The sequence below is a fragment of the Manacus candei genome, unplaced genomic scaffold (genome assembly GCF_025592945.1).
Source record: "Manacus candei isolate 608988 ecotype Guabito, Panama unplaced genomic scaffold, ASM2559294v1 h1tg000024l, whole genome shotgun sequence".
In the NCBI taxonomy this organism is placed as follows: domain Eukaryota; kingdom Metazoa; phylum Chordata; class Aves; order Passeriformes; family Pipridae; genus Manacus; species Manacus candei.
Window position 1 is genome coordinate 5,962,457 of NW_026138072.1, and position 27,119 is coordinate 5,989,575.

Below are 27,119 nucleotides of genomic sequence, written 5' to 3' on the forward strand. Positions count from 1 at the left end.
TTTGTTGTGGGAATTCTCAGAGAGAATTGCAGAGATGATGCACAAGATGAAAACGTGACATGCTATTAAAATGGTTCTCATTTGTTTTATAAAGAGGAGGTAAAAAGACAGTTTGATAATTTTTCTAGAATTAATTATTTACTGAGGAATAAAAAATGTTACAGGATTTAGGTATTTTACTGTATAAAAATAAAATACATATTTTATTTTGTCTAATAACAACAACAAAGCGATTTCTGAAACCAGAAAAGTATCTGAAGTAGAATTGTTTCTGGATTGTGGGGTTTCTTTGTTTGGTTGTTGTTGTTTTGGGATTTTACAATAAGCAGACGCAGACAGTATTTATGCACCTAAATTGCTTAGGCTGTGGTAAATATTTACTGCTGAAAAGCAGTGAGAGGCTGTGTGGTACTTGGCTGCTGGCTGGGGTGAAACCACAACAATGGGGTTGGCTTAGGGATATGCATTTGAGGTGCTTGTCTATGATGGTCCTTTCTGGATGTAAAAAACATCTCCAGTGAATCTGCAGGACTGGATCTACCTAGCTCGTACAGTCTACAGTCATTAGTCTTAAACTTTATTCACAGGGTGTTGCAGGTCCTGGGTCCTCCAGTACTGTTCTTGTGCTGCAAGACTTGTCCATAAGTGAGCCATGGTACTTTCTCCTCTACAAAAGTATATATATTTACACAAGTAAAAATACTCTACAAATATTAACGATCTTGAAGAGGATGGATTTTCTGGAATAATAAACTCCTGTTATGGAATGAGCATGTAGTTTAGAAGTTGCAGTGAAACTATCCTGGGATGCTAGAAATAAAAAGGTCAAATTACTGTCTAAAGACTGATCATTCATGCAAAATAAACCACCTTCCAAATGCAAGAATCCAGCCCATATATGCTCTGGCAATTATAGAAACGATGGAGCAATATTTGGCTTTCTTCCCTGCTCCAACCTGCATTATGTCCTGTAATCAAGTGAATATTGTAGTAGATTGGCTATTATGGGATGGACAAAAAATATGGATTATTTTCCTGACCTTTGTGAGGTATGGGATCAGTGCTTTGGCAAAAAGATAGTTTTGTAATCTGTAATTTTTTTCTGGGGTGTGAAAATCATTGGATTCCCTGCTCCTTTCTGTTAGTGATAGCAGACAAGAACTTTTTTGTCCCCATGCCAGGAAACATTAGCTCAAGATTCATGGAGCATGGGCTAAACTCTCACTCCAAAAGTAAAAATCTCACACAGCTTCTAGTAATAAGAAGTTACAAGGCAGATTTTAGCCAGAAATAGAATTTAATTGTTCTTACTGGGGGAGTGATTTCTTTCTCTAAAAGCCTTCGTTTAAGAGAGTACTTGACTATGCTCCAGTCTTTAAACCTAGGTTTTGAATACTGACCCCTCAGGCACTTAAAACAAGATTTATACTCTAATACCCTGCTGAGTCAGAGCTTTGAAATGAAATATTCCTAAAGAAATAAATCCCCTGCTAGTGTGAATGCACAGCATTCCAAGCAGCATCAAGTCAATAAAACCATGTGTATTTTATGTCCAAAGAGGGTAGAAAGACTGTTAGATGATTGGCTTTTCAACATTTTGGTGGTTTTGAAAACTATTAATACTTTTTTTTTCCTCTTCTAGTCATGTAAAGAGTTGAATAAAAGGTAAATGAAATATGGGTTAAGTGCACTGTAGTGAGTACTAGGCCTAGCATGCTGGATGTTTCATGTAGTATTTGCAAGCTTTGAAAACACACTACTAATATTCAGAGCTACTTTTATAAACCTTGCAAATAATGAAATTAAGACAAGAGGTTTGTTGCTGTAACTGAGTGGTTTTCAAGTATTTTGCACATGTTCTGTAAAACATCAGCTCAATTTTAAATCTCTACCCAGACATTTCTAAACTGATGTTCCTTGTAGTTATTATTATACACACATATACTAAAAACCATTTTAACCCTGGTTCCATCTGTTAGACATCACTGGTATATTCCTTTTTTTCAGTAGTCTGGTTCTGTGTCACTTGGTCTCTGAAAGATTATAATACGAAGCATCGCTTAGATGTTGTTGGACTATGTTTCTGAACACAGATCCAGAAAAAAAATGAGATTAAATAGATTTCAAAACATTACTAGGAGACTATGGGCTGATGTTTTCCCATGCCTCTTCACTGGCACTGCCTGATGCAGGGTGTGTCATCGGGCTGGTGCCTCATCACGGTTGCATCACAGTCTACCTGCACATCCCAGTAAATGCATATAATCACAAACAGTTCTCTGCCATGTGGGATTTTCTCAAGGCAGTCATTTTGATGAGTTTCATCCTTAATGAGAAAAATGTTCAATTATAAGCCCATATTCCTCAAATAATTTTTCCAGGGTGAACTAAAAATATTCAGAGTGGTTAGCTGCAGGCTTGTCCTATGCAAGTCCTCAAAACTGCATAGCCCACCCCCCCACCCCGATCTTCCCAAAAGGCCTGGGCATTATTAAGTGCATATCAAACATACCCTTGCCAGTGCTTCCTCAGCCATCGCAGTGGTATGTGTGCTGACACAGACTGGGATATAACGGTGACACCAGGGTTTCAGTGTGCGGTCAAATTACAACCCCAGGAGAGTGGTTTGAAAAGAATGTGCCAAACACCCCTTCAAGGTTTCCAATCATCTTTAGAACTAGGACTATAAATTTGGACTCACTTCTTGCAAGTGAAACTGTTTGGCCACATATCTGCTTTTAGTTTATTGCAGGTAAAATAAGACAAAACGATTTTCCAAGGCTTTATCTCCACTTGATCTCTATTTGTTTACTTACACAATAAACTTAAAACTTATTCTGTTTTGTGCATGAGCTTGCTGTTACTTTACTTTGATGGTACCTGACTAGCTAAGAAAAGGTTAAGAACAAGCCTATTTAACAATGCATGTTTTTTTAAAGAAAGTGTATTTTATATTTGTTGTGCTTCGTTAAAATTATGCATAATGAACTACTTCAGTGACTGAAAAAAATGCAGGGGAGAAAGATAAAATTCAGTTGCCTTAAAAAAAAAATTCTTTCATTTTCTTGGAGCTACTTCTGTCCCAGAATTAAAAATATGTTGGGGGTTTTTTTCCTGTAATGAACTCAGCAAATACAGGCTAATTAAGTGGAAACTATCTTCCCCGTCGTGTTTTTTTGACTTGCCACAAGCAGCTGCTTTACGTTACATCTTTGGATTCAGCTACTGAAGTTAGCTCTAAGGTTTGTAACCCTTAAAGGCACTGCATTAGCAAGCCCAAACCCCTGTGCTCTTGGGAGTCTTTCTGTGAACTTCAAATCTTCATATTCTCATGGATTAAGTGTACACAGACCATGTGCACTCTGACTGTGCTCCTGATCTGAAATTGCAGCATGGTCTAAAAGTTCAAAAGCAGGGAAACAGCTTCTCCATGCATGTTGTCCTCAAGTTCATGGGAAATTTTTACAGAAGTATGTCACATGGTCTTTGCTTCTGGCCTTTGGAAAACTATGCAGTGACACAAATGATTTATATATGTTTTCTTCCAAATAGGTTACTTTCTGCAATGGATACCACCCTCTCTTTAGAGAAGGTACCCAGTGCTTTTTCACTCTTTGAGCACTATGCAGACAACCCAGGACAAAGCAACCAGCAGTCTTTACAACGTGTTGCTGGTAAGAATCTCTAAATATCATTTTTACAAAAACTAACAGTTTGGCAATGCTTTGGACATTTTAAGAACCTAAAAACAGAATCTATTGGAGAAGTATAAATTTGAAAACCATGTAAATAGGAATCAGAGTTGAATGTAAAATGAAGTTTAATTATGCACAAGTGTTTGGCTTATAGTAGGTACAGTAAGATGAGTAACAGAGATAGAAGTGCTAAACTGGGGGATTCTTGCATCACTTCAAACATCTGTACCTCAGATTAGCTGAGGGTCTTGATCTGTAAATCTCCCAGGGCTAAAGAAATTGGTCTTCCTTGCAGGCAGGGACAGAAGAAGCAACCGAATGATATCCTGAGCTCTATTCCTCTAAGGGTGGCAGTCCCCCCACGCCTGGTAGGGGGAAGAGGGTATGGGACTGGTTGATGGTTGAGGTCCCTGAACTTGTGACAATAGAATGGAGGCACCTGAAATCCCCAAGGGATGTGAAGAGAAAGTGGTTAACTATAGCTGGAAACAGCAACGGCTTGTCAGGGTAGTAATGAAAATTGCATGTGATATTTCATGTCCTGTAAAAAGCTTGTCTGTGTGGACTTTCTGCCCTGTCTGCATATATAAGTGTATTATTTAGATCTGGACAGCTATCAGTGAAGATCTTGTCAGCACCAATTTGTGGATTCATCTTCTTCATTTCTTTTTCAAGGGAACATTTGTTTAGAGGCTTGCATCTTGCTGTCATGTTTTGGGGCCTCCCATTCACCATTCACGTGCACCACTGCCATCATAGTCACTCCCTGGCTTTCGAAGTGAAGCCTATTTCTCATGTGTTTGGTCCCTGAGCACTGACCTAGAGCATCAAATTCCCTAAGGTGCTTTGATTCCTGGCTGAATTTTCAGGTGACTAATGGGACATTGGAGAAATGCCACTTCGTGGAGACTCTCCAGTGCCTAGTAAGGTTGAGTGCACTTAGCAGTGTTACTGTAGAAAGATTGTCTCTCTTCTCCACACCACTACTTTTATTAGACCTAGAGGAACTTGAATATATCTTAGACCTTAAAATCCTCATCAGATTTGTATGAATTTGCCTGTGGCATTGGAAGCTTCTCAGGTGAATTTGATTTGGAATTGAATAGCTTGAATACTTAATTTATCACATACTGGAGACCTTTGTTAGCCACTCTAAGTATTTTATTTGACTGAAGCCATATGATGAAATACATATGAATTTTCTCCAATCCATGTATTTTTCCTTCAGAAGGTATGGTGTTTTACTGAACAATTTCATAAAACCTAATTTTCACCTCTTCAGAAACCTATTTCCTTCAAAATGCCTTCTATTTCCAAATTTTCCATGTTCACTAGTGTAAAGCTGTTTTCCCTCAAATTCTTCCTCCTTTCATGTAAGCCATCCCCATTCACAAATGCATTAGCATAAAAAAACCCTAGCAGCATGCTCTTGGGCATATTGGAACCCAGGTTCTGCCACAAGAAGAGTGGGAATAATTTAAAAATTTTAAAATTATCATTTCCAAAGCCATCTGGTAAGGCAAGGACCTTTGCTGATTGTAAAACTCTTCCAATAGAGTCACAGAGGAATGTAACTGTTCTCCTCTTTCAAGTCCACAAAGACAAGGGAGTGTTATTTCTCATTACATCGGAAAACATTTGAGATTATTATTTTTCTTCCAGGGGCTGTGGGGATTAGGTAGCAAGAAGGAAAACTTCCTTACACCACAGCACTTCAATGAAAACTGAACTGAAGAGAATATTTCCCACTTTTCTGTTGAAAAATATCATTTATTCAAACTTGTGTTGCAAATATTTTTTTATTAAAATACACTATAAAAGGGACCAGTACTTTGACAACACATAAATGTTCTGTTTGTAAAGAGAATAGTTCAACTTCTTGCTTTGAGATTGCTTCCTTTCAAATTGTTTGGTATTATGCATAAGGAAATTAAAAGTCAAATGTTTCTCAGTGTTGCTGAACTGAATTTTGATCTGTCATTCTTTTTCCTTTTTTTTTTTTTCAGAACTTTCATTCAGTAAACTAGCCTCTGTTTAGATTTGGCATAATAATAAATCTTGCAACTGTGAGGTTTCTGTGATCATAAATAGTGGTTTCTAGGCAAAATCATGAGGAAAAAAACTGGTTTCCCCATTATGTCCATTGAAAGGAAGTATTTTCCTAAGGACGATAAATTTTTTAATTGCCAACTCTAGTTACAGTCAAAAGACAAAATGAGGATTGTTTTTAGCAATGAGAAGGATAATTTTTTTCAATGGGCAGCAGATGTAATCTTACTGTACTGGTAGCTCTCTGTATAAGTGATAAGGAAACAGCCAGCATCTGCATTTGCCTTGTTCATGCCACAGGGGATCATCATCATTACTGTGGAGATAACTGGAAAGAAAGCAAAAGCTTTCTGCTGAGATTTTAAGAGAATTCATGCAATATGGAAATTTACTGGGTGAAGAAATAGAACCATGTATTTTCATTCCCTGCAATCATTTTAACAATTAACATCTTTTGGGGCTTTTTGCTTCTTTCTTTCCCCTCTCTCTCTTTTAAGACATAATCACAGAGAGGAACAATATCTCATCTGGGGTGGATCTGTGTCAATCAGGAGACAAAGTTTATGTTAAATCTGGGGAGCCTTGAAAGTCTTCGAAGCACTCTTCATGACGAATGATACTAGTTGTCCTATGGGGTTCAAGTGCTTTGGTAGAGTTCAGATTCACCTGCACACCAAGGATTCTCGGTCCCTTGGGTCTGTGGAAAAATGACTATGCCAGGAAGGAGTGCTGAGTTGTGCATGTGCTGTAGGAGTCCACCTCAGGGCAGGGGTTGACCCAAAGCTTCAGGGAGCCTCCTGCTCCCCAGTGCTGTTAGAGTCTTCCTCTGCCTAAAGCACATTCCTGCTGCTGTCAATATCTGTAATATTGACATACTGGATCAATCCCTTTCTAGTGTGCCAGGTCCTTTCCCCTGCCCACATTTCTGGGATCAGTTCATACATCTGTCTCTGGAGGAGGGTGTGGGCACACACTTTATGCTGGGTTTGGGTGGTCCCAGTACTAGGACTAGATCTTATTTTGTCCAGACTGTGAGAGAAATGGAAAGCTCTCAGTGTTGAGCAGATACTTTTTTCTGCTCCTAGTTTAGGAGGACCTGTTGTTCTAAAACTGCACTAGTATTCTATATTTCCTGCTGTACTTGCCCTGTGGAAATAAGCCATCTCAATGAAAATAAGCAACTGGGTTGCCTCACAAATCTTTAGGTAATGTCGCTGAAAACACAGGGGCATGTATAACAATGGGAAACTTTCCTCTCAGTCCCACAGACACCGAATGTAGTACCCCAGGAGCCAAACTCAGCCACCAGCACTTCCATTGCTGTCTACTGGTCCGTGAATGATGGGGATGCCATCGACTGCTTCCAGGTCTATTGTATGGAGGAGCCGCAAGCCAGCAAAGATGCAGGGGGTGCGTAAAGTCTTGCCTTCTCAATTGCATGAGTTCTTTCTGCCCTGGTCTGGGATAAACGGATGGGAATATGAGCTGCAGGGGCGTGAAAAGGACACAGAAAGAAAAGCGGCTGTGAAGATATCATGTGTAGGACTAAGGATGGGCAATGATGTTTCTCCTCTTCCCCTTTGTCCTCCAAAATGCAAGATAAATATCATGGTCTGTAAAGTGAAGGGCAGTTGTTTTCACATGTTGAGGTGCCCTTTTACAAAATGGCTTAATGTCCAGGGAGGATGTGTTCATGTTGCCCCTGGATACTCATGGGGACTGCAGATATGTCTCCCAAGGGGACAGCCTTCATTAGGTTTTCAGGGCCTTGCATGTGCTTCAGAAATATGTATTCACTAAAAAAGCAGCAGGAAAAGGTAATCAGTATTTCCACATATAGATGATTTTTTTCAAAATATTTCAAATGTTAAATGTGAAATTGAATAAAAGGAATTGAAATGTTCGTTCATTAAAAAGCTCAGACTGATCATAAAGTCACCTTTAGCAACCAGGCTCTGCACAAATCCATGTGTGCATGTGCGTGCAGGCTAACAGATGCTAAGGACTTTTTACAATAGGTAATTTATAGCTAAGTCCTATATAGTTCATTATGAGAAATTATTATGTTATAGAGCCTGTTATAAAGCAGGGTTGGTAACTGCTGATTGTGCATCCCAAACTTGCAGTCTAGTCCTCAGTAAGACTGGGGGCCATAATCTCCTCTTGCCATCAATGGCATTTGTGTACACTCAATTCAAGGGCACATCAAGAACTTTCTGTCAGAACCGAGTCAGTGTGAGATACGGAGAACTCAGCTACTAATGCTTTCTGGATTTTCTTAATTGACTGTTTTTAATATGTTGGTTGAGAGGCTGAACTGTAAGCCCTACCAGTGCAACACGAGCTGTGATGTTCCATGCTTGTGTGTGTTTCTCTTAGCCCTAGTGGAAGAGTACAGAGTGACAGTGAAAGAGAGTCACTGCATTTTGGAGGACCTGGAGCCAGATCACTGCTACAGTGTGTGGGTCATGGCCGTGAATGGCACAGGCTGTAGCTTACCCAGTGAAAAAGCCATTTTTAAAACAGGTATGTATTTATTTTGGCATTTGATTCTTGTTTTGACATTTGATTATTACGAGCCTCAGGTTCTCAGACAAATTGTAGTCCATAGTGTTATTGAAACAGAAGAATGCTTCATTCAGCCCATCTGGCAGATAGCAGGCAGCTCACAGTCATTTCCCTTTTGCTAAGACGATAGAGGCATAATTGCTCCTGAGAGGAAACTTGAAGGCATTCAGTTTTGAAGATGTTTCTGGTCTCAGGCCATATGGCTGGGGCACTGGGGCAACACATTATGTATTTCTCTTCAATTGTGTTGCAGTGCTCCAGGGAAGCTCTGGGAAAGCCACCTGCCTATACCCTGCTGCTGCTCCTTTTCTTGCACACAGTGGAGAAGATGGCTGTGTGTTTTACCTCTGCCATCCTCCTGAATACATCTATGTTGCATTGATTTAAGTTATTAATTTTGCAAGGGAAGGTCTGATTTACCAAGGTTACATGCTGTGTCTTGCTCAGTGGGACACAAATCTCAAGTGTGGCTGAGAGGCTCTACTGTTGTTTAAACAGTATAAATTAAGATGAGTAATTAGACGAGTATTTCTTATGAGCTTCACTTGACTGATTCACTTTTCTGAGCATTAATTTATTTAATAATTTGTATTGACAAAACTATTACTTCTTAAATTACGAACAAGGTAAAGCATCCTTGTATCTGAGGCCCTCATGACAGACAATTTTTTCGGTGCTACAGGATAAAAGCAATTATTCCATTCTTGCAGTCACAAATACAGGGAAGGATATTTAACAATTTCATAATGAAAAAATTCTGAGAGTATTGTTGAAATCACTTGACAGCACCCACAGCTTCAAGCTGTTTGCTTAATTTACTAGACTTCAAATTTGTTGATAATTCTCTTTAATATTTAATTTGTGATTCATATTTTAAGAAAGTTTATTTTTTTAATAATTCAAAGTGGAAATTCAAATTTTATGGCCTCAACAATGCAATTGTGAATGTGGTGTAGACTTTCTGCCCAAATAATGATGAGTTGTTGCTATTAGCTAATACATTATGATTTTTAAAAAAGGTTTCCACCTCCCTGAAGCCATTATTTTTAAGAACTCTCTTTGTCTGTTGGCATCAGGATCACCATACTTTTTCCCAAAATGGAAGCCTTCTAAAAAAAGTTAATTTCCATGAGTCTTTAATTGCTTCCTTTGGCCTGTTTCTTTAAGAAAACAAATAAACTAGATAAATATGGGCTTATTAAACACTTTTTCTCAAAGCTGAATTGAACTCCCTCTGGAGTGCACTGAACCCCAGATGGACTTGTGGGGACACTGCTGAACACTAACTGATACAAAATTGCTGCATCTCCTCAACACCAAATCCAGAAAGATAAGCACCAGTAATGGAAAACATTTCTTCGAAAGGAGTCCAGCTGCTTTGATATAAAGAAAAAATATTTCAATTCTTCAAGTAGCCTGATGAACTCAGAAGCAAGAATTTAAAGTTTATTTTTAGTAATTGAGATTAAAAGTTGGCACATAGAAGAAGACAATTTGCTGGTATATGCAGGTATGGGAAAACACACAGCAATACTTGAACAAAGCTGTGACTCTTCCAGGTGTTGAGAATCCTCACAAAGTTTCTCTGTTGGCATTGTACCCATGGAGGTAACAGTGGGTCTGGGAAGTTGTGGGCAATGCAGGGATTGCTGCTGAGGCATTCCCCCAGCACCTCCTGGCTCGTGCTCCTCCACTTCCCAAACTCACAGCTTGTCTTTCCCCACACTGAGGAACATCCTGTTTCCAAGCTGTATTTTCTGTGAGGGAATGATGCTGAAGGCAGGAAGAATCCCTCTACCCTCCAACTCCTCCCCTACAACTGATCTCCTCATGAAGGCTCTTTGCCATCCTAAAGACATAGAAGTGAGCCTATCTTCTGCTGTTGCTCAAAACCCATGTCATTCTCAGGTTATTTGGCTCTTTCTCTCTTATAAAAACACTTAAATGAGTTACGAAATATTATGATGAAATTAGATATGCATTCCAGCTGCAGCTAATTTGTTAAAAAAATCCCAGAAGCACAGTAACATCTTTTCTGTATGCTCATTCCAGTTAATCTTTAGATGGATATTTTCAAATTAAAATAAAAAAAGAGCTTCATGTCTTGTAACGTGCTGTTTACACATACATAGATGTGGGTATACGTGTGAGTTGCTGAATGCAGGTATTAGGGAATTCAGCTATTAATTTTTCATTCTTTAGGAACAGATGCATTTAGAAACAGATGATAATCAAATATATCTGAGGAGAACAAAGGAACTATTGCTAAGGGAGCTACAAAGAGGTATTAGCAGATGAGACTCTGAACTACTAGCCTTCTGATTTTCACTACCCCGGAAATTGTTACATACTTCTGGGTGTTTTTCTTTCCTTTTCTACTAACAACAAATTATTTTTCTTAAAAGACAGAATGCATCTAGAATGTTTGTTGCAGTTCTATTAGATTATCTTGTCATAAAATCGTCTAATCTCTACTTTTGTCTTAAGCCTCCTATTTGGAACCTTGTGTCTTTAAAAGTAAAATGACTTTTTACGACTTTTTTTTTTTTAATAATAACCTTTCTTTCAGAATTGGTATTAAGACTGTTTATGTGAGTTTCACAACAGGTCATAAGGTGTTTTAAATTACTATTTCCCAGAAAGTGAAAAAACAAGAGAATACAACTGATCCATTCTCATCTCACAATGTTGAATGTGCAATTTCACACAATAACTTTTGATTACTTGCATCTAGTGCACTATTTTACATTCCATTTTCTGTCTTGCAGTTGGCCCTGCAGTTCTTAAACTGAGTCTCTAAAAAAGAGAAATTACAGGACCAAATTTTAGCTTTTCAAAAATAACCAAGACACAACTAAACAGAAAGTCAGCATTTCCCTGCAGCAGCACATTTTTTTCTGATGCAACTCATGCAGGCACTGCTGAGGACAGGATCGAGGTGATGCAGGGGGAGCCGTAGGCAGTGCTGCCTCTGTGCTCTGCTTCTTGGAGACTGGCAGAAATGAGGAAAACGTGCTTAAGGAAAGGCATAACATTTAAACTGCCTTTCTAACGATGTGTAGAAATGCACAGATCTTCACAGGGACTTTCCCAGCATGTTTATATTTTTTACCTGTAATACCCCTCTGCTATTGACACACGAGCAAAAGATGGATGGGAAAATGGATGGGGAAAATTAACTATTAACTATCCTGTGGGTTTTCAAGGAGCTGACTCTTGCTTTCCCTTGCAAACATTCCGCTCCAGCCGCTGGCACCCTCTTCGGAGTACAGCTAACGTGTTCTTGTGTCCCCCAGCACCCGCTGTCCCCACCATCAAGGCCGAGGACTGCACTGTGTGTTGGGACACGGCCACTGTCCGCTGGCGTGCCGCCTCCGTGTCGGCGGAGTCCTTCATCCTGGAGTACTGCCGACAGCACTCGCCGGAAGGAGAAGGTCTCAGGTCAGTGCCGCGGTCACAAAAGCCCCTTGGTCAGATTAGGCAGCCGCTGATGACCGTCCCCAGGCCGCGGTTCGTTACGCAAGAGATTATTCTGCCTTCAGCCACGCGAGGCAGAAATCTGCTTCTGTGTGCTGAGGAATTTAAGGGACAGACGCTAATCCATGAGATTAGTCTGAGACACAAAATACTTCCTTTTTATTCCGCTTAACTGGACAATCCCTTTCAGCTGGGGCCAAAACCCCGGAGATGTTGTGCTGTTTGCAATCAACTAGAAATTTTAGGGCTATGCTGGCCAGGGAAGCAATAGCTGACCTGCAGCTGCTGGAGCCCTGGGGCAGGGCAGAGGAGGGCAGCTCAGCTCCATGGAGAGTCGTGTGATGGGGTAGCCTGGACCAGTTTGCTCTCTGCTTTGTGGAGAACAACATAGGAGTCACCTCTGGGCTTAGCAAGGGTGATACCGATGTCCCAGTAATATTGGTGACCCATCTGTGCTGTCTGGATGTGCATGCAGATGCCCCCTCAAAGCACAGATGAGCTCAGTCCTGCCAGGCTGTGCAGGCATGCCACAGGGATCTGAGAGTAGCTTTGAAATTCGAGGTAGTGTCTGTTTATGCCTGACTCTTTCTGGTTTCTCCAGCCTGTGCTGCATAGAGAAGAGGGTGAGGAGGGATGTAGGCACCACTGAGCCATGAAATAGTGCACTGTTAAAATGCAGAGAAAATTATCCTAGAATCATAGAATCCTAGAATAGCCTGGGTCAGAAGGGACCTTGAAGATCGTAAAGTTCCAACCCCCCTGCTGTGGGCAGGGAAATATATTATTGTCTGCATGTTCCTGGGGCCTGGGGTTTTTTGTTTGTTTGCTTTCTTAAAACAGTGACAATATTCCAGGAAACTTCAGTTGCAAAGGTCTGAGAAGTTTTGGGAAGGGGAGAGGGGTGTCTGGCCACAGGACCCTGTGGAAGAGCCTCAGCTCAGCTGAGCTTGTCTTCACTTCCTGAGGAACCTGAGTAAGGTCTTCACCTAGGGGCTAATTCATGTGGCCATTATGGAGATGTGGCAGAGAGGGAAGAGCCCCAGTCCCTGCAGTCAAAATTACTTAACTGGACTGAAGAGTTTACAGGTTTGTAGTAATGTACAACAGTGAAATTGTGCATGCCTGATGCCTTACAAAAAGTAGGTTGAAAACTGAAATAAAATTTCTCTGTGGGTAGAAGACTTCTTTTCATGCAGTACCAGTGTGCTACCTTAATGCAACCAAGAAGAAGTCTTCTCCAGCTCTCCTACCTCTTGGAGACCAGCTGTGACCTGCTCTGCTTCATACATATTTCATGAGGCCATCAGGTTCCTGTCAGCCTGCTGAAGTTGCTGTTGTTCAGGGATCACAGAATCACAGAATATGCTGAGTTGGAAGGGACCAACAAGTGTTATCAAGTCCAACTGCTTCTGAACAGAACCATCCCCAAGAGTCACACCATGTGCCTGACAGTATCATCCAAACACTTCTTGAACTCTTTCAGGCTTGGTGCTGTGACCACTTCCCTGGGGAGCCTGTTCCAGTGGCCAACCACCCTCTGGGTGAAGAATCTTTTTCTAACGTCTAACCTAAACCTCTCTTGACAAAACTTTAGGCCATTCCCTTGGATTCTGTCACTGGTCACCACAGAGAAGATATCAGTGTCTGCCCCTCTTCCTCTCACAAGGAAGTTGTAGATTACCATGGGTCTCCCTTCAGTCTCCTCCTCTTCAGTCTGAACACACTAAGTGACCTCAGCCGCTCCTCATACAGCTTTCTGTCAAGGCCCTTCACCATGTTTGTTGCCCTCCTTTGAACACTCTCTGAGAGCTTAATATCTTTCCCATATTGTGGTGCCCAAAACTGCACACAATACTCAAGGTGAGGCTGCCCCAATGCAGAGCAGAGCGGGACAATCCCCTCCCTCGACCGGCTGGCAATGCTTTGCCTGATGCCCCCCAGGACACAGTTGGCCCTCCTGGCTGCCAGGGCACTGCTGACTCATATTCAACTTGCCATTGACCAAAACCCCCAGGTCCCTTTCCATGGCACTGCGTTCCAGCATCTCATTCCCCAGTCTGTACGTACATCTAGGGTTGCCTCACCCAACGTGCAAAATCCAACACTTTCCCTTGTTGAACTTCATATGGTTGGTGATTGCCCACTCCTCTAATTTGTCGAGGTCTCTCTGCAGGGCCTCCCTGTCTTTGAGAGAGTCAACAACTCCTCCCAGTTTTGTGTCATCTGCAAACATGCTTAGTATCCCTTCCAGTCCTGTGTCCAAGTCACTTAGGAAGATGTTGAAGAGAACAGGGCCTACAAAAATGTAACTGCTCCCAAAACCTGTGCTGTTTGTTCGCCCTCAAGTTTCTGTGCTGTTAACTGAAACTGACTCTTTTTCTCAAAGAATCAGAGAGTGTGCTGATTCCTGTAATCCATGAGCAAGGTGTTGATAACACTAAGCAGTTCGCGTGATGGTAACTGTGACAAAAAGCTTCCAGGACTGACCCGTTCACTTTCTCAAGTGACCTTATGCAAAATCTAACATGTTTATAATTACACTGATTCACATTTGACTTTTTGGCCTCCCTGTGGGCAGAAGCTGGCCTTTTACTGTGACAAGTGTGAAAACTTCCCACAGGACAAAATCACAATTTTTCTCAGAATTGCTGTAGTTTAAAATTCTCTATTTACATAAGGGCTCTGACCTCTTTTTGCATGTCAAAGCTAATGCTTTGCCACTTATTTTCCCTGAAAACTATTCATCTCTTTCCTTTTCTGAAATCAATTCCCTGAGAATAACGTGGAAATTTTCTGTAATGTCATAGCTTGTGTCAATGATGGAGAATTTTTGTTTAAGATTTCTGTTTAAGATTTTGTATAAAACTGAGGAAAAAAGAACTTACTGGTGGATGGAGCACACTGCCTGTATCACTCCTATCCAAAGCCCCTAATGTGAAACTGAGGTCTAGAAATCAATCAACTTGGCTAGAAGCCAATATCAGGTGAAATAAAACAATCTCTATGCACATCCAGAATTTTGGCCTGAAATGCTGTCATTTCTTCTGTCTTCTTTCGTTGAAATCTTGGAGTTAGTCCTTCACAGGTTTCCTGAGCAATATTCATTTTGGGGACTAGCCAAATGTGGAGCCCCTTCACAGACAGCCTGTGCCTTTTGTGCTTGAGGCAGCCCTGTAGCTAAGCAATTTCCTAGTTCCTGGGTGGAAGTTCAAACACATTTCTCAGCAACCCTGGAAGGTTCATACAGCTGCTGCTGGAAGCACAGCTTGAAGGCAGAGGTCAGGGAAGAACATCCAAGAGAAGTCCTGGAGAAAGCAGCATAGTCCCATCCCACAATGCTGCTTTCAGAGGTATCACTTTGGGAACTCAACCAAGGTAAAGGAGCCTGCCAAGAGAGCAGGCAGGGAAAAATGTCCCCACTGAACAGCTGGAGACATGTGTGGAGTCCCTGATCTGAGCCAGCCCCCTGTAACCTTCAGTATGTCACAGAACCACAGGATGCTTGAGGTTGGAAGGGACCTTTGCAGATCACCTGGAGCAACACCCCTGATCAAGCAGGGCCACTCAGAGCCATTTGTTCAGAAGGCTTTTGGACATCTCAGAGGAGATGTCCTTGGAGCAGTCCCAGCTCCCTAGGGGGAGAATTTTAAGCACATCTGGCAATGAAATTTCACTAAAGTTTCCTTTCAAATATTGTGGAAAAAATACCACCCAACCTCTCCAAACAAACACATGCACACACACACACACACAAACCTGAACCAATAAAAACAAAGAAACAAAACCCCAAAGCAAACCAAACCAACCAAACAACCCTCCCACACCAAACAAACAAAACCCCACCCAAATCTATGTTTTTCCTTCTCCATGCTTTCTCTTTGCCAACTTGCCATCTGAGGGACATACTTTCATATAAAATCATCTTAAATCTTTGGCAACAATGAATCCCTGGCCTGCTGCTGTGGTTTTAAAGCTCCCTCCCAGGTTGAATCTTTTTCCAGAATCTTTATGAGTGAAGTTTTGAAATCTTTCTTTCAGTTTCCAGAGCTCTGCTATTTTCTTATTGTTCATCCTCTTTGTATTGAGAAGTCAATGGAGTTGTGGGTGGAAGATGGAAAGCTGTGAGAAATGTAGTCCAGGGATATGTGGGCTGTTCAGATGGAAAGCTTGTATCATATCATGAAAAATCTGTAAGACTCAGGGAGGCAGAAATTAGTGCAGTATATGGTGGGCTTGTAGAAGTGGAAGTACCTGAGTGTCTTCCTCTCCAATAATGCAAGACTGGCATTTCTAGCAACTGAAAATTTCAGTCTCCTCGTGGAGCAGGTCTAATGTTGGAACAAGAGGAACAAGCCTCCCTCCTCTTGCATTGCCCCCATGATTGTCCTGCTAGCTCAGAAAACAGGGTACGGGAAATACAGAATCTTTCTTTCCCCTGGCTCTGCCATCACAGATAGCAGCAAGTACCGTTGCCAGGTGGTGTTTTCATGACCTAAACCCAAAACAGCCAGAGCTGGAACAGAGGAGGGGAGAGGAAGCATGTGGAACAGCTGGGAGCCAACTCAGGGCTATTTGCTCATCATTTTTAAATTCAAGAACTTTTTTTCCACTCATGGTACACCCCTGTTCTTTGCTTCTACATGTATCTTGAGAAACTTGCATACTTTCAGCTCTAGTTCCACCTCAGTGGTACCAGCACAGCTCTGGAGGTATTGTTTCAGTAGGATCTTGGTGGTGGAAATGACAATTACAGCACAGAGGGTGTTGTGAATCCCTACAAGGCTTATAGTTTGCTGGGTTCATGCAAAAAAATCCCCCTATATGTTGTTTCCTTGAAATAAATGAGGATACTGATGAGAGAAATGTACATCAAAACACAGCGTCAGATTTCTCTAAAATCAGGGAAATCACAGATTTAACAGACACCTGCTACTATAGCAATTAAGAGGTGAAGAAACATGCAATTTTTGTTCTGCTTTGAATAGCACATACCTGAAATTTGGAGATTGTATTTTCAGATTTAAAGATTCCTCTTATAATGAGAGGGATTGAGAGGAGATATATAAAATATATGACTTCAAATTTTTCTTCAATTTGTCTGCACTATTTTTTGTAGTGAGAAACTGAGAGGACAGTGCAAATAAGATAACATATAATCTAAAGGCCAGGATGCCTCATGGTTTGATAATAACATTATTGCATTTCCAATCTTCTATAAAGTGGGCAGGTGTAGATTAAGTAGAAAATAGCTGACATTAGAAATGTTGTAGGTGGATTTCTTTTTCTTTCAAAATTACAGTTTAGTGCTTAAGGTGAGCTTGAGTAAGGTCTAGCTACAGTGTTTGTTAGAATTACTCAGAAATGAAACAGGCTTCCACCAACACTGCCAGGATGCATTTTCCCTCACCTTCTCCTACACATAACCTGGATGCTGTAAGCTAACCACTAATCATACCCTCTCCTCATCCTTTTTTTTTTTTCAGGGTTAACCCGAAGCATGACAAACTACAGTGATTGCTGGGGAGCCCTCAGTATTCACTCCTCCAATTCCCTACTCTAGACGAGGCAATAGGTAGCAAGACCTATTTCTTCTTTGCATGCAGCTTCTTTGAGCTTGGACCTGGCTCAGAACGTATCAAAAGAAATTCCTTTTTGTCAGCATGTTCTGTTTCATTATTTGACAGCAGCAGGACTGTTTCTAAGCCTTAATCGTAGCAAAAATTGATGAGCTCTTATTCTTAGGCAGCTTAAAGCTTGCTGAAATAGATTACCAAGCAGAGAATGCTATTTGAAAATCTGATCACTGTTTTACAGACCAGATCTGCTTAAAGTCATGATTTTTCTGTCTCAGTCATTATTACAAACGAAAAGAGGCCTTCTATTGGTCTCTAATGTAAACAAGAATTCAAAGTCCTCTTTGAATAATTTCATATTTGTAAGAGACCCAAGTCTGAACTTTGATGGTTGACCCTATTCGTCAAGTGGTTGGATCCAAAATGTTCTCTAAATACCAAGTCTCTGGGATCCAGTTCCAGAATATGAATACCCCATGTCTATTCTTTACACAAGAACATAACTGTCTAGTTGAATTTAGAATTTTGCATTTTGTTAATTAATCATCAGATAAATAGCACGTAATGAAAAAGATCTAGTTTCTTTGGAAGGATACTGACTTACACGTCATTTTTTAGAAGACAGAAGAAGGAGCCATTTACAGGGCATTACTGACTGTACTACATATTGCCACAAACAGCTTTCGAGGAATAGCTTAGTGTGTCATCCCTTCATCTCACTTGTAAGTATTTGCTCAAGACTCCTTTCTGGTGGTTTGTCCTTCAGATTCACATCAAAGATGTCACTATGGTCCTTTTAAGGATTGGGTGAGTCTTGCCTATGAAGTGCGGGCAAATTTCTTCAAAGCTTAGGCGCCTATTTCTTTTCCCCTACTTCTGTTCTATCCTGTTTTTCTTTTCTCTCACTTATTTCGTGTTTGCCTCTCTTCTCAGTTCCCATCTTATTCTTCAACTCATCTTCCCTTTTTCTCTTACCGTCTATAATCAGATGAGCCTTTTTCCTCTTTCAAGTCTAAAGAGCTCAGGTTCCTCATCAGGCAATTTATCAGGTTACATCTCTTCCCTAAACCTTCTAGTAAGAACCTACCAGTCTGCTGGACTCCCAGTGCCTTGCTGAAGTGCTCCTGTGGTCAGGGCTTTAGAGAGTCACGAGTGTGAAGCGAACCATGCAATTTCTACCATGTTTGCAACCACTTCTCTTTACTGCCTCAGTTCCAGCGTTAATATAACACTTTCCCCAAAGGTAACATAGTCCTGTGCTGATCATACAGGAGCCCTGAAAGCCCTGGAATTCTTTTAATTTGAAAGAATATATCACAGGAGCACCCAGTGCTTTTTTCGATGCTTTCAACCACTTTTAGTGACGATTGACAGTGTAAAATACCTGTTACAGACTAATAAGTATGATGCACCAGACTTTTCCCAATATGTCATCCTCCTAGAAAGAGATCTGTGTGGTGTTAGCAGGAAATTGGTGCGTTAACAGCTGCGAGATTTTACATTGAGGTGACAAATGCAGCAGAAGCAGGCATATGAAAAATCCCAAAGGCTGAGCACTGATTATACTTCAGTTTGTACTGCCCTCTGGTGGGATATGTGGGGAAAAACAGCAATTCCAAATGAATAGCAACGATTCGGTCTGACTGATGACTCGCCTGCCTTACCTCTTCTGGGGTCACAAAAATTTGCGCTGGGAAAGGTAATTTGTTTAATCCAGCTTCTCACGGAGGCATTGTCTGCGGGGGGCAGACCATCGTGGGCTCCACTCTCAAAGCTAACGTGGAAGGGAAAGTGCCTTGCACACTCTCCAAAGGCAGGTCTCCAGTTTGTGAATGTAAATACTTGCCTTGAAAATTTCTAAAAGCATTTTTGGAGGAAATTAGGTACTTTATACACGGTCTTTACCTGCAGGCATACAATGCAGTGCATATATACTGTCTGACTTGGCTCTTACCATATGAGACAAAAATGAGGAAAATTAAGATCCAGTGCATGAGAATTTGTTAAGCCAATCTTTCATATTCCTGACAAAACAGAAAATATAATTGGCATCTTTCTAGCCATCCAAAATCCTTTCACTGGTACTTCAAAGCACCTGTGAAGCAGATTGAGTGGGTACTGACTTTCATTTTCCAGTAATATGTGAAGACACCAGTGGTTTAGGATGTGAGGTCTGGAGCTTTTGAGGCACCACGATGGGGAGACTTAGTCAAAGCTGGGTGCTGTACGAAGGCAACTCCTCTGCTCCTGCCTTCTACAAAACTGCCCAGTTGAGTGCACAGCAGCATGAGGGAGACAGTGCCCAGACTTAGCTGGTGAAGGATTTGTGAGCAAGGAGTTCATAATAAGAAAGTGAATCACTATTTTATGATAATTCTATAATGACATACATGATCTCTCTGTGGCCTCAGATAAGGGTAGCCATTCTTTTGGACTTGCAGCGTATGCCCAGACAGTAAAAACACAAGTGCATTCATTGTCATGCAACTGAGTTAATTAAAGAGTGGGTTTTTTCTTCAGAAAGTTCTTCATTTTGTAAAGCAGACTTTTCACAAGAGGCAGATGAGGATTTGACTCTGTGCTGCTTGAAATTTATGTGATGATTATGCTGCCAAACAAACATAAAGTGATCATTACACCAGATGATTGCACTGAGTTGGAAGGTGGTACAGAAAGGGCCTGAAAATTTGTCAAACAAAGTGAGAACAATCCCTCAAGTTACACATTGAAGATCCTACATAACCCAGTTGTTTGAAAAAACAGTGTTCACTTTTCTGATTTGGAGTTTCTGTGTGGTGCCTGATGTTTCAGTAGTCAACAATACTGTTAGGAAGCTTAGCTGTTTGCTTATATCAATCTTTCCTAGTTTGGGTAAGTGCATACCTTTTCATGTATGTTCAAAATTTGCAGATCTTTTGCTGGTATAAAGAAACCTGAACTGAAAGTACCCCTGGAGCCCAATGTGAACTATTTCTTCTACTTGAGGGCTGTCAACTCATTCGGGACAAGTGAACAAAGTGAAGCAGCTCTCATCTCAACTAAAGGTAGATCATAATTTCCTGATGTCAAAACAATGGGATGGAGGGGCAAAGCAGTCAAACATTTTTCTTTGAAAATCATATCTGAAGTTCCCAATTTGGGAGTGAACAAGTTATTGAATTTTTTATTTCAATAACTCAAATATATATCAGTTTTTTTCTGCTTAAAATTAGCATAATCAGGACTACTTCACTTGAAGTTTATATATTTATGTCAATGTAAAGCTAGTGTGACCTCAGAAAGAAAAATATTGAATTCTGTCAGATATGAAGTGATTAAATATTTTTCAGGCAATCTCGTGTCATGAGTCTGACAGAACACATTCACATAAAAGTTCCAATGACATTAAAAAAACCACTCTCACAGTTAAAACCTTATGGACTTTGAGTTTCAGTGATGAGGAAGTATGCAAAGCAGTCTTAAAATGTAATAGATGATTTAAACTCTAAGATTCCCAGATAAATAATATATTGTTCTTCCAAATCAGCTTCAAAATTAAAATTTGCTATTTTGAAAAAACAAATTATTGAAAATTATTCAACCTTTTTAAATACTGAAGACCTCTTTATCACCTAGCTGCATTTCTGAATGTTAGACTTCTGTCCCAATTGGGCAGAGATTGGAAGATTCCTTGCATTTGCACCCAATTTTCTGTCACTCCTACCTGCCAGCAGACACAACCATGTCCAGCTAAGGTAGCAGTTATTGTTGTTTAACATTTTATGATTTGTCTCATGTTAAAGTAGCCAGCTTCTCATATATAGTGTTTCGTTGTCATCAATTGTACCAGGAACTCGATTTCGCCTCCTGAGTGACACAGCCCATCCCGCTTTGCAAATCTCCTCCAATGCAACGGTGATCCACCTTCCTGAGAAAACTAAACTCACTGGGTAAGCAGCAGCATAATGAGTGTGACTACTCTGTGAGGTTTAGGATAGATCCCTCACTTTTATTTCTGCCTATAGGCAGCTTTCACATGATACCAGTTGTGTAGAAGAACTGAATCACTGTCATGCAGCCCCTGGACTTCGTGCGAACTACCCTCTCCCCCTTTCAAACATTGCAACATTTCAATAAAGACAGTGGTAGCATTGATGTAGGTGCTGGGAAGAGTTCAGTGCCACACTCTGGTATGGCCAGGAAGTCTAAGGCAGTGGTATCTCTGGCACTGCTCGATTTGCTTCAGCCCATGGTCACTGCTTAATCCATCAGAGCACTTCAGTCTCAAAGCAATTTTTTGCTGCCCTGAAAAGATCAGATTTGTGGGCTTATTTTTTAATATATTGTGGATAGAAGTAATCCATCTTGCATACTTTGCTCCTCTCCTGAGGGCATTATTGGTAATGTTTTCCAAAGTATTTGTGGCTTCAGGGAACTAGGAAGTGCTTTTGGGATATGTTTAGCATGGCTGTACCAGGCTAGCTGTATACATTGTGAACCGCGGGATTTTTTGACATATTGACATCAGTCCTGTCATAAGCACAGGTCTGCCTGTAAAAGTTGTGGCATACTGATATGGCTTCTTGAAAGGTGATGAGGATTTAGTGGTTTAAGCATATATTTTACTGTTACAACTGAATGTACACAAGATGTTTGTCACTATGACTACTCCAACAACTATGCTTTCTAGTTTGAACAAGCCTTCAAAATCTGATATCTTTTAGATGAGGCCATCTCAGTGCAAAGATGAAAGACTCAGTGAAAACATTTAAATCTTTGATAAAACTCTGCAGTTGGAACAGCAGAGTGCAATTCATTAGTAATTTTAGATGATGCTTCATGATGTGACTGAAAGAAATATCACAATATGGTTCATCTACCACCACACACATTTTACTGCATGTTTCTTTCACAAACAGGTTTCCTTCAGTCCTGGGTGAACTGCTGCCTGCTCAAGGATGTCATTACTGGGAAATTGTTGTCTCTGCCTGCAGAAGCTACAGGATTGGGATTTGCTATGAGTCAATAACAGAGAGCAGTGTCCTGGGGCTGAGTGATACCTCCTGGTGCATGCGGTGCTGTCCTACACAAACCAGGTAAAGAAAAGTCAGTCTAGCTGCTTGGGAAGCTACTTGTCCCTCATGAAAAAAAGCTGGACCTCTTCAAGAATCATAAGAGCAGAAAAAATTCTTTTACTTTCTTTATGCAAATTTGAATAATAAGAAAAGAACAACTACAAAAGGTCTTTAGACCTCCTTAACAAATACTTTAAATATACCTCCGTAGAAAAGCACCTTAAAAATAAAATTAATCTCAAACAGAGAGTTTATCACCCTTTATTCACTCAACCAGTGAAAAGAACTAGTTTGCTGCTGCTTTGTCATTCCAGGCTCATATCCTGAACTGACTCACTAAACCCCAGCAAGTGTATTTATTTCCAAAAAGGCAGTCTTTTTATAATCTCTTTCCTTCTGCAAGAGATGTCAAGCCTCAATAGAGAATGCTTTCTCCTGCCTTGTCCTTCACAGTGATAGGCACTCACCTGCCTATCACCTGCGGCAGGGCTGCAGGGTGCTGGAATAGTCTGTGGTAGCAGGCCAGTGCCAAGCTGCTTGAAGGTTTGTAAGGTATTACCCTGCTAACGATGTAAAGGTGATCTTGATCTAAACAAGTGTGCTTTTTTCAGTATGAAATCATACGGATGTATGAACACAACTAGCTAAATGAAACATCCAAGATGCTTTTATTCCAAGAGTCCAGAGATGCGAAGTGAAAAGGCTCATCAGCATGCCAGGCAGGGCTTTGAAGGGATGCCACATTTGCTTTGCCTAAATACTGAGCAAATGCTGTTGCCATGTGGTAATCTGATGTTTGCAGCCGCCTGTTAATAGATTGGAATTAAACCACAGGTTATTTCTGGTAAATTGTCATGAGGAGGCTTTACTGTGTTCTGGTTTCCATTTTCCCACAGCTTTCTTTACAGATTTCTTCACACTGGTGTGATGAGTGATGTCCATGTGACAGAACACCTGGCCAAGATTGGCATCCTGTTGGATTACAGTAGTGGGAGACTGTTGTTCTTCAATGCAGAGAGAGGACTTGTGCTGTTCGGCATGAGGCACAAATTCACCGATGCTGCTCACCCAGCCTTTGCCCTGGAGAAGGCAGGAGTGCTTACCCTGTGCACAGGGATGGAGCTGCCAGAGTTCGTGAAGCACAGCTGATATCCTTCTTCACACTTTCCGTAAAATTGACAATTATAGCATCAGAGGATAGAGAGGGGAAGAGGGGTGTCAGGAAGGGATGTCTAGTCTTCACTGATGAACACTGTGTGCATGGCTCTCCCTCATATCATCAGTAATTGTAGCTAGTGCTCAGACATGTAATCACTCAGAGCCTGGAAAGAAAATCAGCTTCTTCAGATGGAGATGCACCCAGTGATACACACAGCAGTACTTCTAAGGGGATAAAGAAGTTTTGTTAGATATGATAGTGCTAGCTGTCTTTTTAAAGTTAATTATGAACCTGTGTATGAAATAAATGCATTTCTCACTGCAATATGTGAAAGTCATCATTTCATCATTTGCCAGGACAGTCAGAGCTTGAATCCAAGATGATGTGCTTAGAAAATGTGTAAAAACTTCAACAACTAAAACATTCTGCAGGTTAACATATCTTGTGTTATTGTCTGCCAACTCTTTAAAGGCATAAATCAAGAAAACTTGGAGACTTAGAAGTCCGCATGTTTGCAAAATGAGTGAGTCCCAAGCTAGTCTTCATATCAGCCATGTAAAGTTTGAGTATAGCACACCCACCTAAGCTGCTCATAGCAGACTAACATCTACCTGACAGTGTCAGTAAATATCTGTGCCTGTGAATAGCTACTCATGGAACACCTGTACGAGGAAAATTGATAGTAGCAGTAAAAGTCTTCCCTTCTGGTTTTCATCCTCAGTTTGTTGGTTAAGTGGTTTTGATGGTGAAAGAATGTTTCTATTCAGGACCTTCTGGATCACCATTTTTCCAACACTACTTTTTACCTTTGCTCTTACAAAAATGATGCTCCTAATTTCAGGCTTGTGTACCTTTTTCTGCATCTACCCTGCTCTCTCTTGTTATCTGCACTAGCACTAGCATCATGACAGTGAGGTGCAGTGTTTCAGGGCCATCAAAACAGGCAGGCTAAAACTGGTTGATATTAGCAAAGTAATAGGATGCTGATTTTGCCCGTTGGCTTTTTTGAACCATTTTTCCAAACATTTCACACATCAGTATTATGGCTGTCTTCCCGCCTGTCCCAAGGGCTGAAGGCACAAATGCCGGTGGTGGTGAACTCCAGTGAGTGTTGAGGGGAAATTAATCTTAAACAGGCAGGCAATGCTTTTTGTGCTGTGCCTGCTTTGGAGATTTCTGCCTCAGGGGGTTGTGCTGCCAGACTCGTTTCTGAGCTCAGCTGAACTCCCTGAAGTAAAACAGATTTCAGGAGTCTAATAGAGAGAGTTTGTGTCTGAAAAGAGAAGCTAAATAAGTTGAAATGAAGCTTCTGCTCTTTATTGTCAGAAAAGGTGCTTGTTTCTGCTGGTTTATGTATGATTTAACACTATCAGGGCACGTGTTTGCTGCTCCAGCCTGCTGTAGGCTTGGTGTCCTAGGGGAGCCACAGTCCACACTGTCATAGCAGGCTCAGGCTTGCTGTTGACTTGGTTAAGTCAATATAAAGAAGATCCTGTGACCATTTATTTTAAGCCAGAGCTTTTTCTGGCATTTCAATTAAAGGGTGCCAGTTCTGAGTTCCTGCTGGAGAGAGTGGGGAGTGAAAAAGTAGGATTGTGCCCTGTTGGCTCAAGTGAGTGTTTTGTAGAGGTGTGGAGGATGGTGAGAAAACGTCCAGGATTAATTGAGAGAGAAATACAGAAAGAGTGTTGGGGGTAGCATTACTATGAAGGCTGAGGAGGAGAAGGCAACAGAAGGTAGGCTGGAAACTCACACAGAGCAGATGGTGATAAACTAAGAGGCAGATTAGTGGTGTCAGCAGGGTGTGTTCCTTAGGCTCCTGCAGCCAGTGAGCTCACTGAAGGTTTGGCTACCTCCAGAGCTTAACGTGGTACTTGGAAATAAGCCTGAAATATTGCAGTACTGGGATGATTTTACCTGTGTACTCCTCATCCTCATCACTGTCATCTCAAAAGAAGGATTGCTTCACGGACACCAGCATGATATATCGACAAGGGGAGAGAGAGTGATAAAAGAACAAAATTAAATTAAATCATTTGGATGTTTTTTTCAGTGAAGGCAAGAAGTGATTGCCTTGTCAAAGGCAACTGCCTATTAGTAATTAGTAGATTTAAAACAAAAAGTGAAAGCCTTTTCTGCTGCCACACATTGCTACTCAGGTACTACTGTCAACATTTGAGCTTGGCAAAATGTTTTTATTGCAGGCACCTCATTCTTAGTAATATTTGATTAATTTCAAAAAATGACCTGACTCTCTTTTCTCCCTAATTTTATGTAAGATTCAGTTTTAGATTGGGCAGTATCAAAAACTGTATTTACTCTTTATGTGAAAACTGAATAAGTTATTCTTAATTGGAAATGTCACTCAAAGAGCTTAAACAGTACTAATTTGAATGTCTAAATCTGGTCTGCATTAAACTATGCCAGATGAAGAAATGCCAGAGAGAATATCCTGTTCAGAGAGATGGAACAAAATGCACACCAAGCACACACGTTAAGATTCAGCATAAGGAGAAATTTCATATTAATGGAGAAAGCAGACCCCCAAAGCCACAGCTGAGCTGCTAGGACTTATAGTAAATAGTGCAAATTCTCTTGCCCTTGGAAAGCTTAGAGGTACATCTGGTATCATCTTTTAGTTGCCTGATGGGCACGAAGTTCAGGAACTCACTTTCCAGAAGGCGACTGTCTTCAGACACTTGAATGTATGGTGCAGTCCATATAACTTTGCATTCAGATGAACTGAGATTTTGAGGCTTGCTGCATCCATTTTTTTCTGACCATTGTAGCTTGTAACTATACAATAGAAAAAAGAGACAAAAACCTCCCAGTCACTGTATTTTTGTTGTGCTTGATTAATTTAGCTTTTAGAAATACCTCAAAACTTGCAAAGGATGTCCCTTAGCTTAGCTGATAGGAACTAAGACTTCATGCAAATATTGATAGGGTTGTGTGGTATGTATACACAGTCTAGTCATCATTCCATACTTAGAGCAACATTTTAAAAGTTACACGAAGATTGTAAGAGTTCATCAGTAATCTGGTGTTTATTTCATTCTGAAAATAAAAAGGCCCATGCCTAATAATGTAAATATTGTCAATAAATAATCGGATGGATCTGAAACACATTGCATTGAAAGGAACAATTTCCTCTCACTTCAGTAGGTTTTAGATTAGACTTGTAAACCCCTATGCACTGAGATGAGAATATAGGCTTGACTGTAAAAAGAGAAGCATTAATTTCTACTGTAAAATTAGTGCTGAACTGAAATTTTACTAGTATCAGTGGTATTGATCCACAAACGTTGCTTAGGTCACTCTACTCAAGAGAGAGTTTAGTGCTTCCATACGACATCAGGCAGGAGAATTCAGCAATGCAGCTGCAAACTGCAGCACGTGTGATGTGTGTGCATGCAGGAACAAGTCTGCTCTTGACCCAGCTGTTCTTTCAGTACCATGTGCTGAAAACGGTCAAGTGATGCCTTATTAACCACACCACCATTGTTGAAAACTGTGTGCATGTTACCACTAAGTCTGTTATAAG

General features: G+C 40.8%; 1 protein-coding gene across 2 annotated transcripts in view; it reads left to right on the forward strand.

Annotated features, from left to right (window-relative positions):
• The window catches only part of CMYA5 (cardiomyopathy associated 5), a 50,255-nt gene extending 26,356 nt beyond the window's left edge, over positions 1 to 23,899 (forward strand). For both annotated transcript variants that reach the window (XM_051788092.1, XM_051788093.1), the window contains 9 exons: positions 1,643 to 1,665; positions 3,553 to 3,674; positions 7,005 to 7,154; positions 8,124 to 8,270; positions 11,609 to 11,753; positions 20,273 to 20,406; positions 21,192 to 21,291; positions 22,261 to 22,437; positions 23,313 to 23,899. In XM_051788092.1, coding sequence (XP_051644052.1) covers positions 1,643 to 1,665; positions 3,553 to 3,674; positions 7,005 to 7,154; positions 8,124 to 8,270; positions 11,609 to 11,753; positions 20,273 to 20,406; positions 21,192 to 21,291; positions 22,261 to 22,437; positions 23,313 to 23,565 — 1,251 coding nt within the window. In that variant the 3' untranslated portion in view covers positions 23,566 to 23,899. The remainder of the gene's footprint in view (positions 1 to 1,642; positions 1,666 to 3,552; positions 3,675 to 7,004; positions 7,155 to 8,123; positions 8,271 to 11,608; positions 11,754 to 20,272; positions 20,407 to 21,191; positions 21,292 to 22,260; positions 22,438 to 23,312) is intronic.
• Positions 23,900 to 27,119: the final 3,220 nt, after the last annotated feature.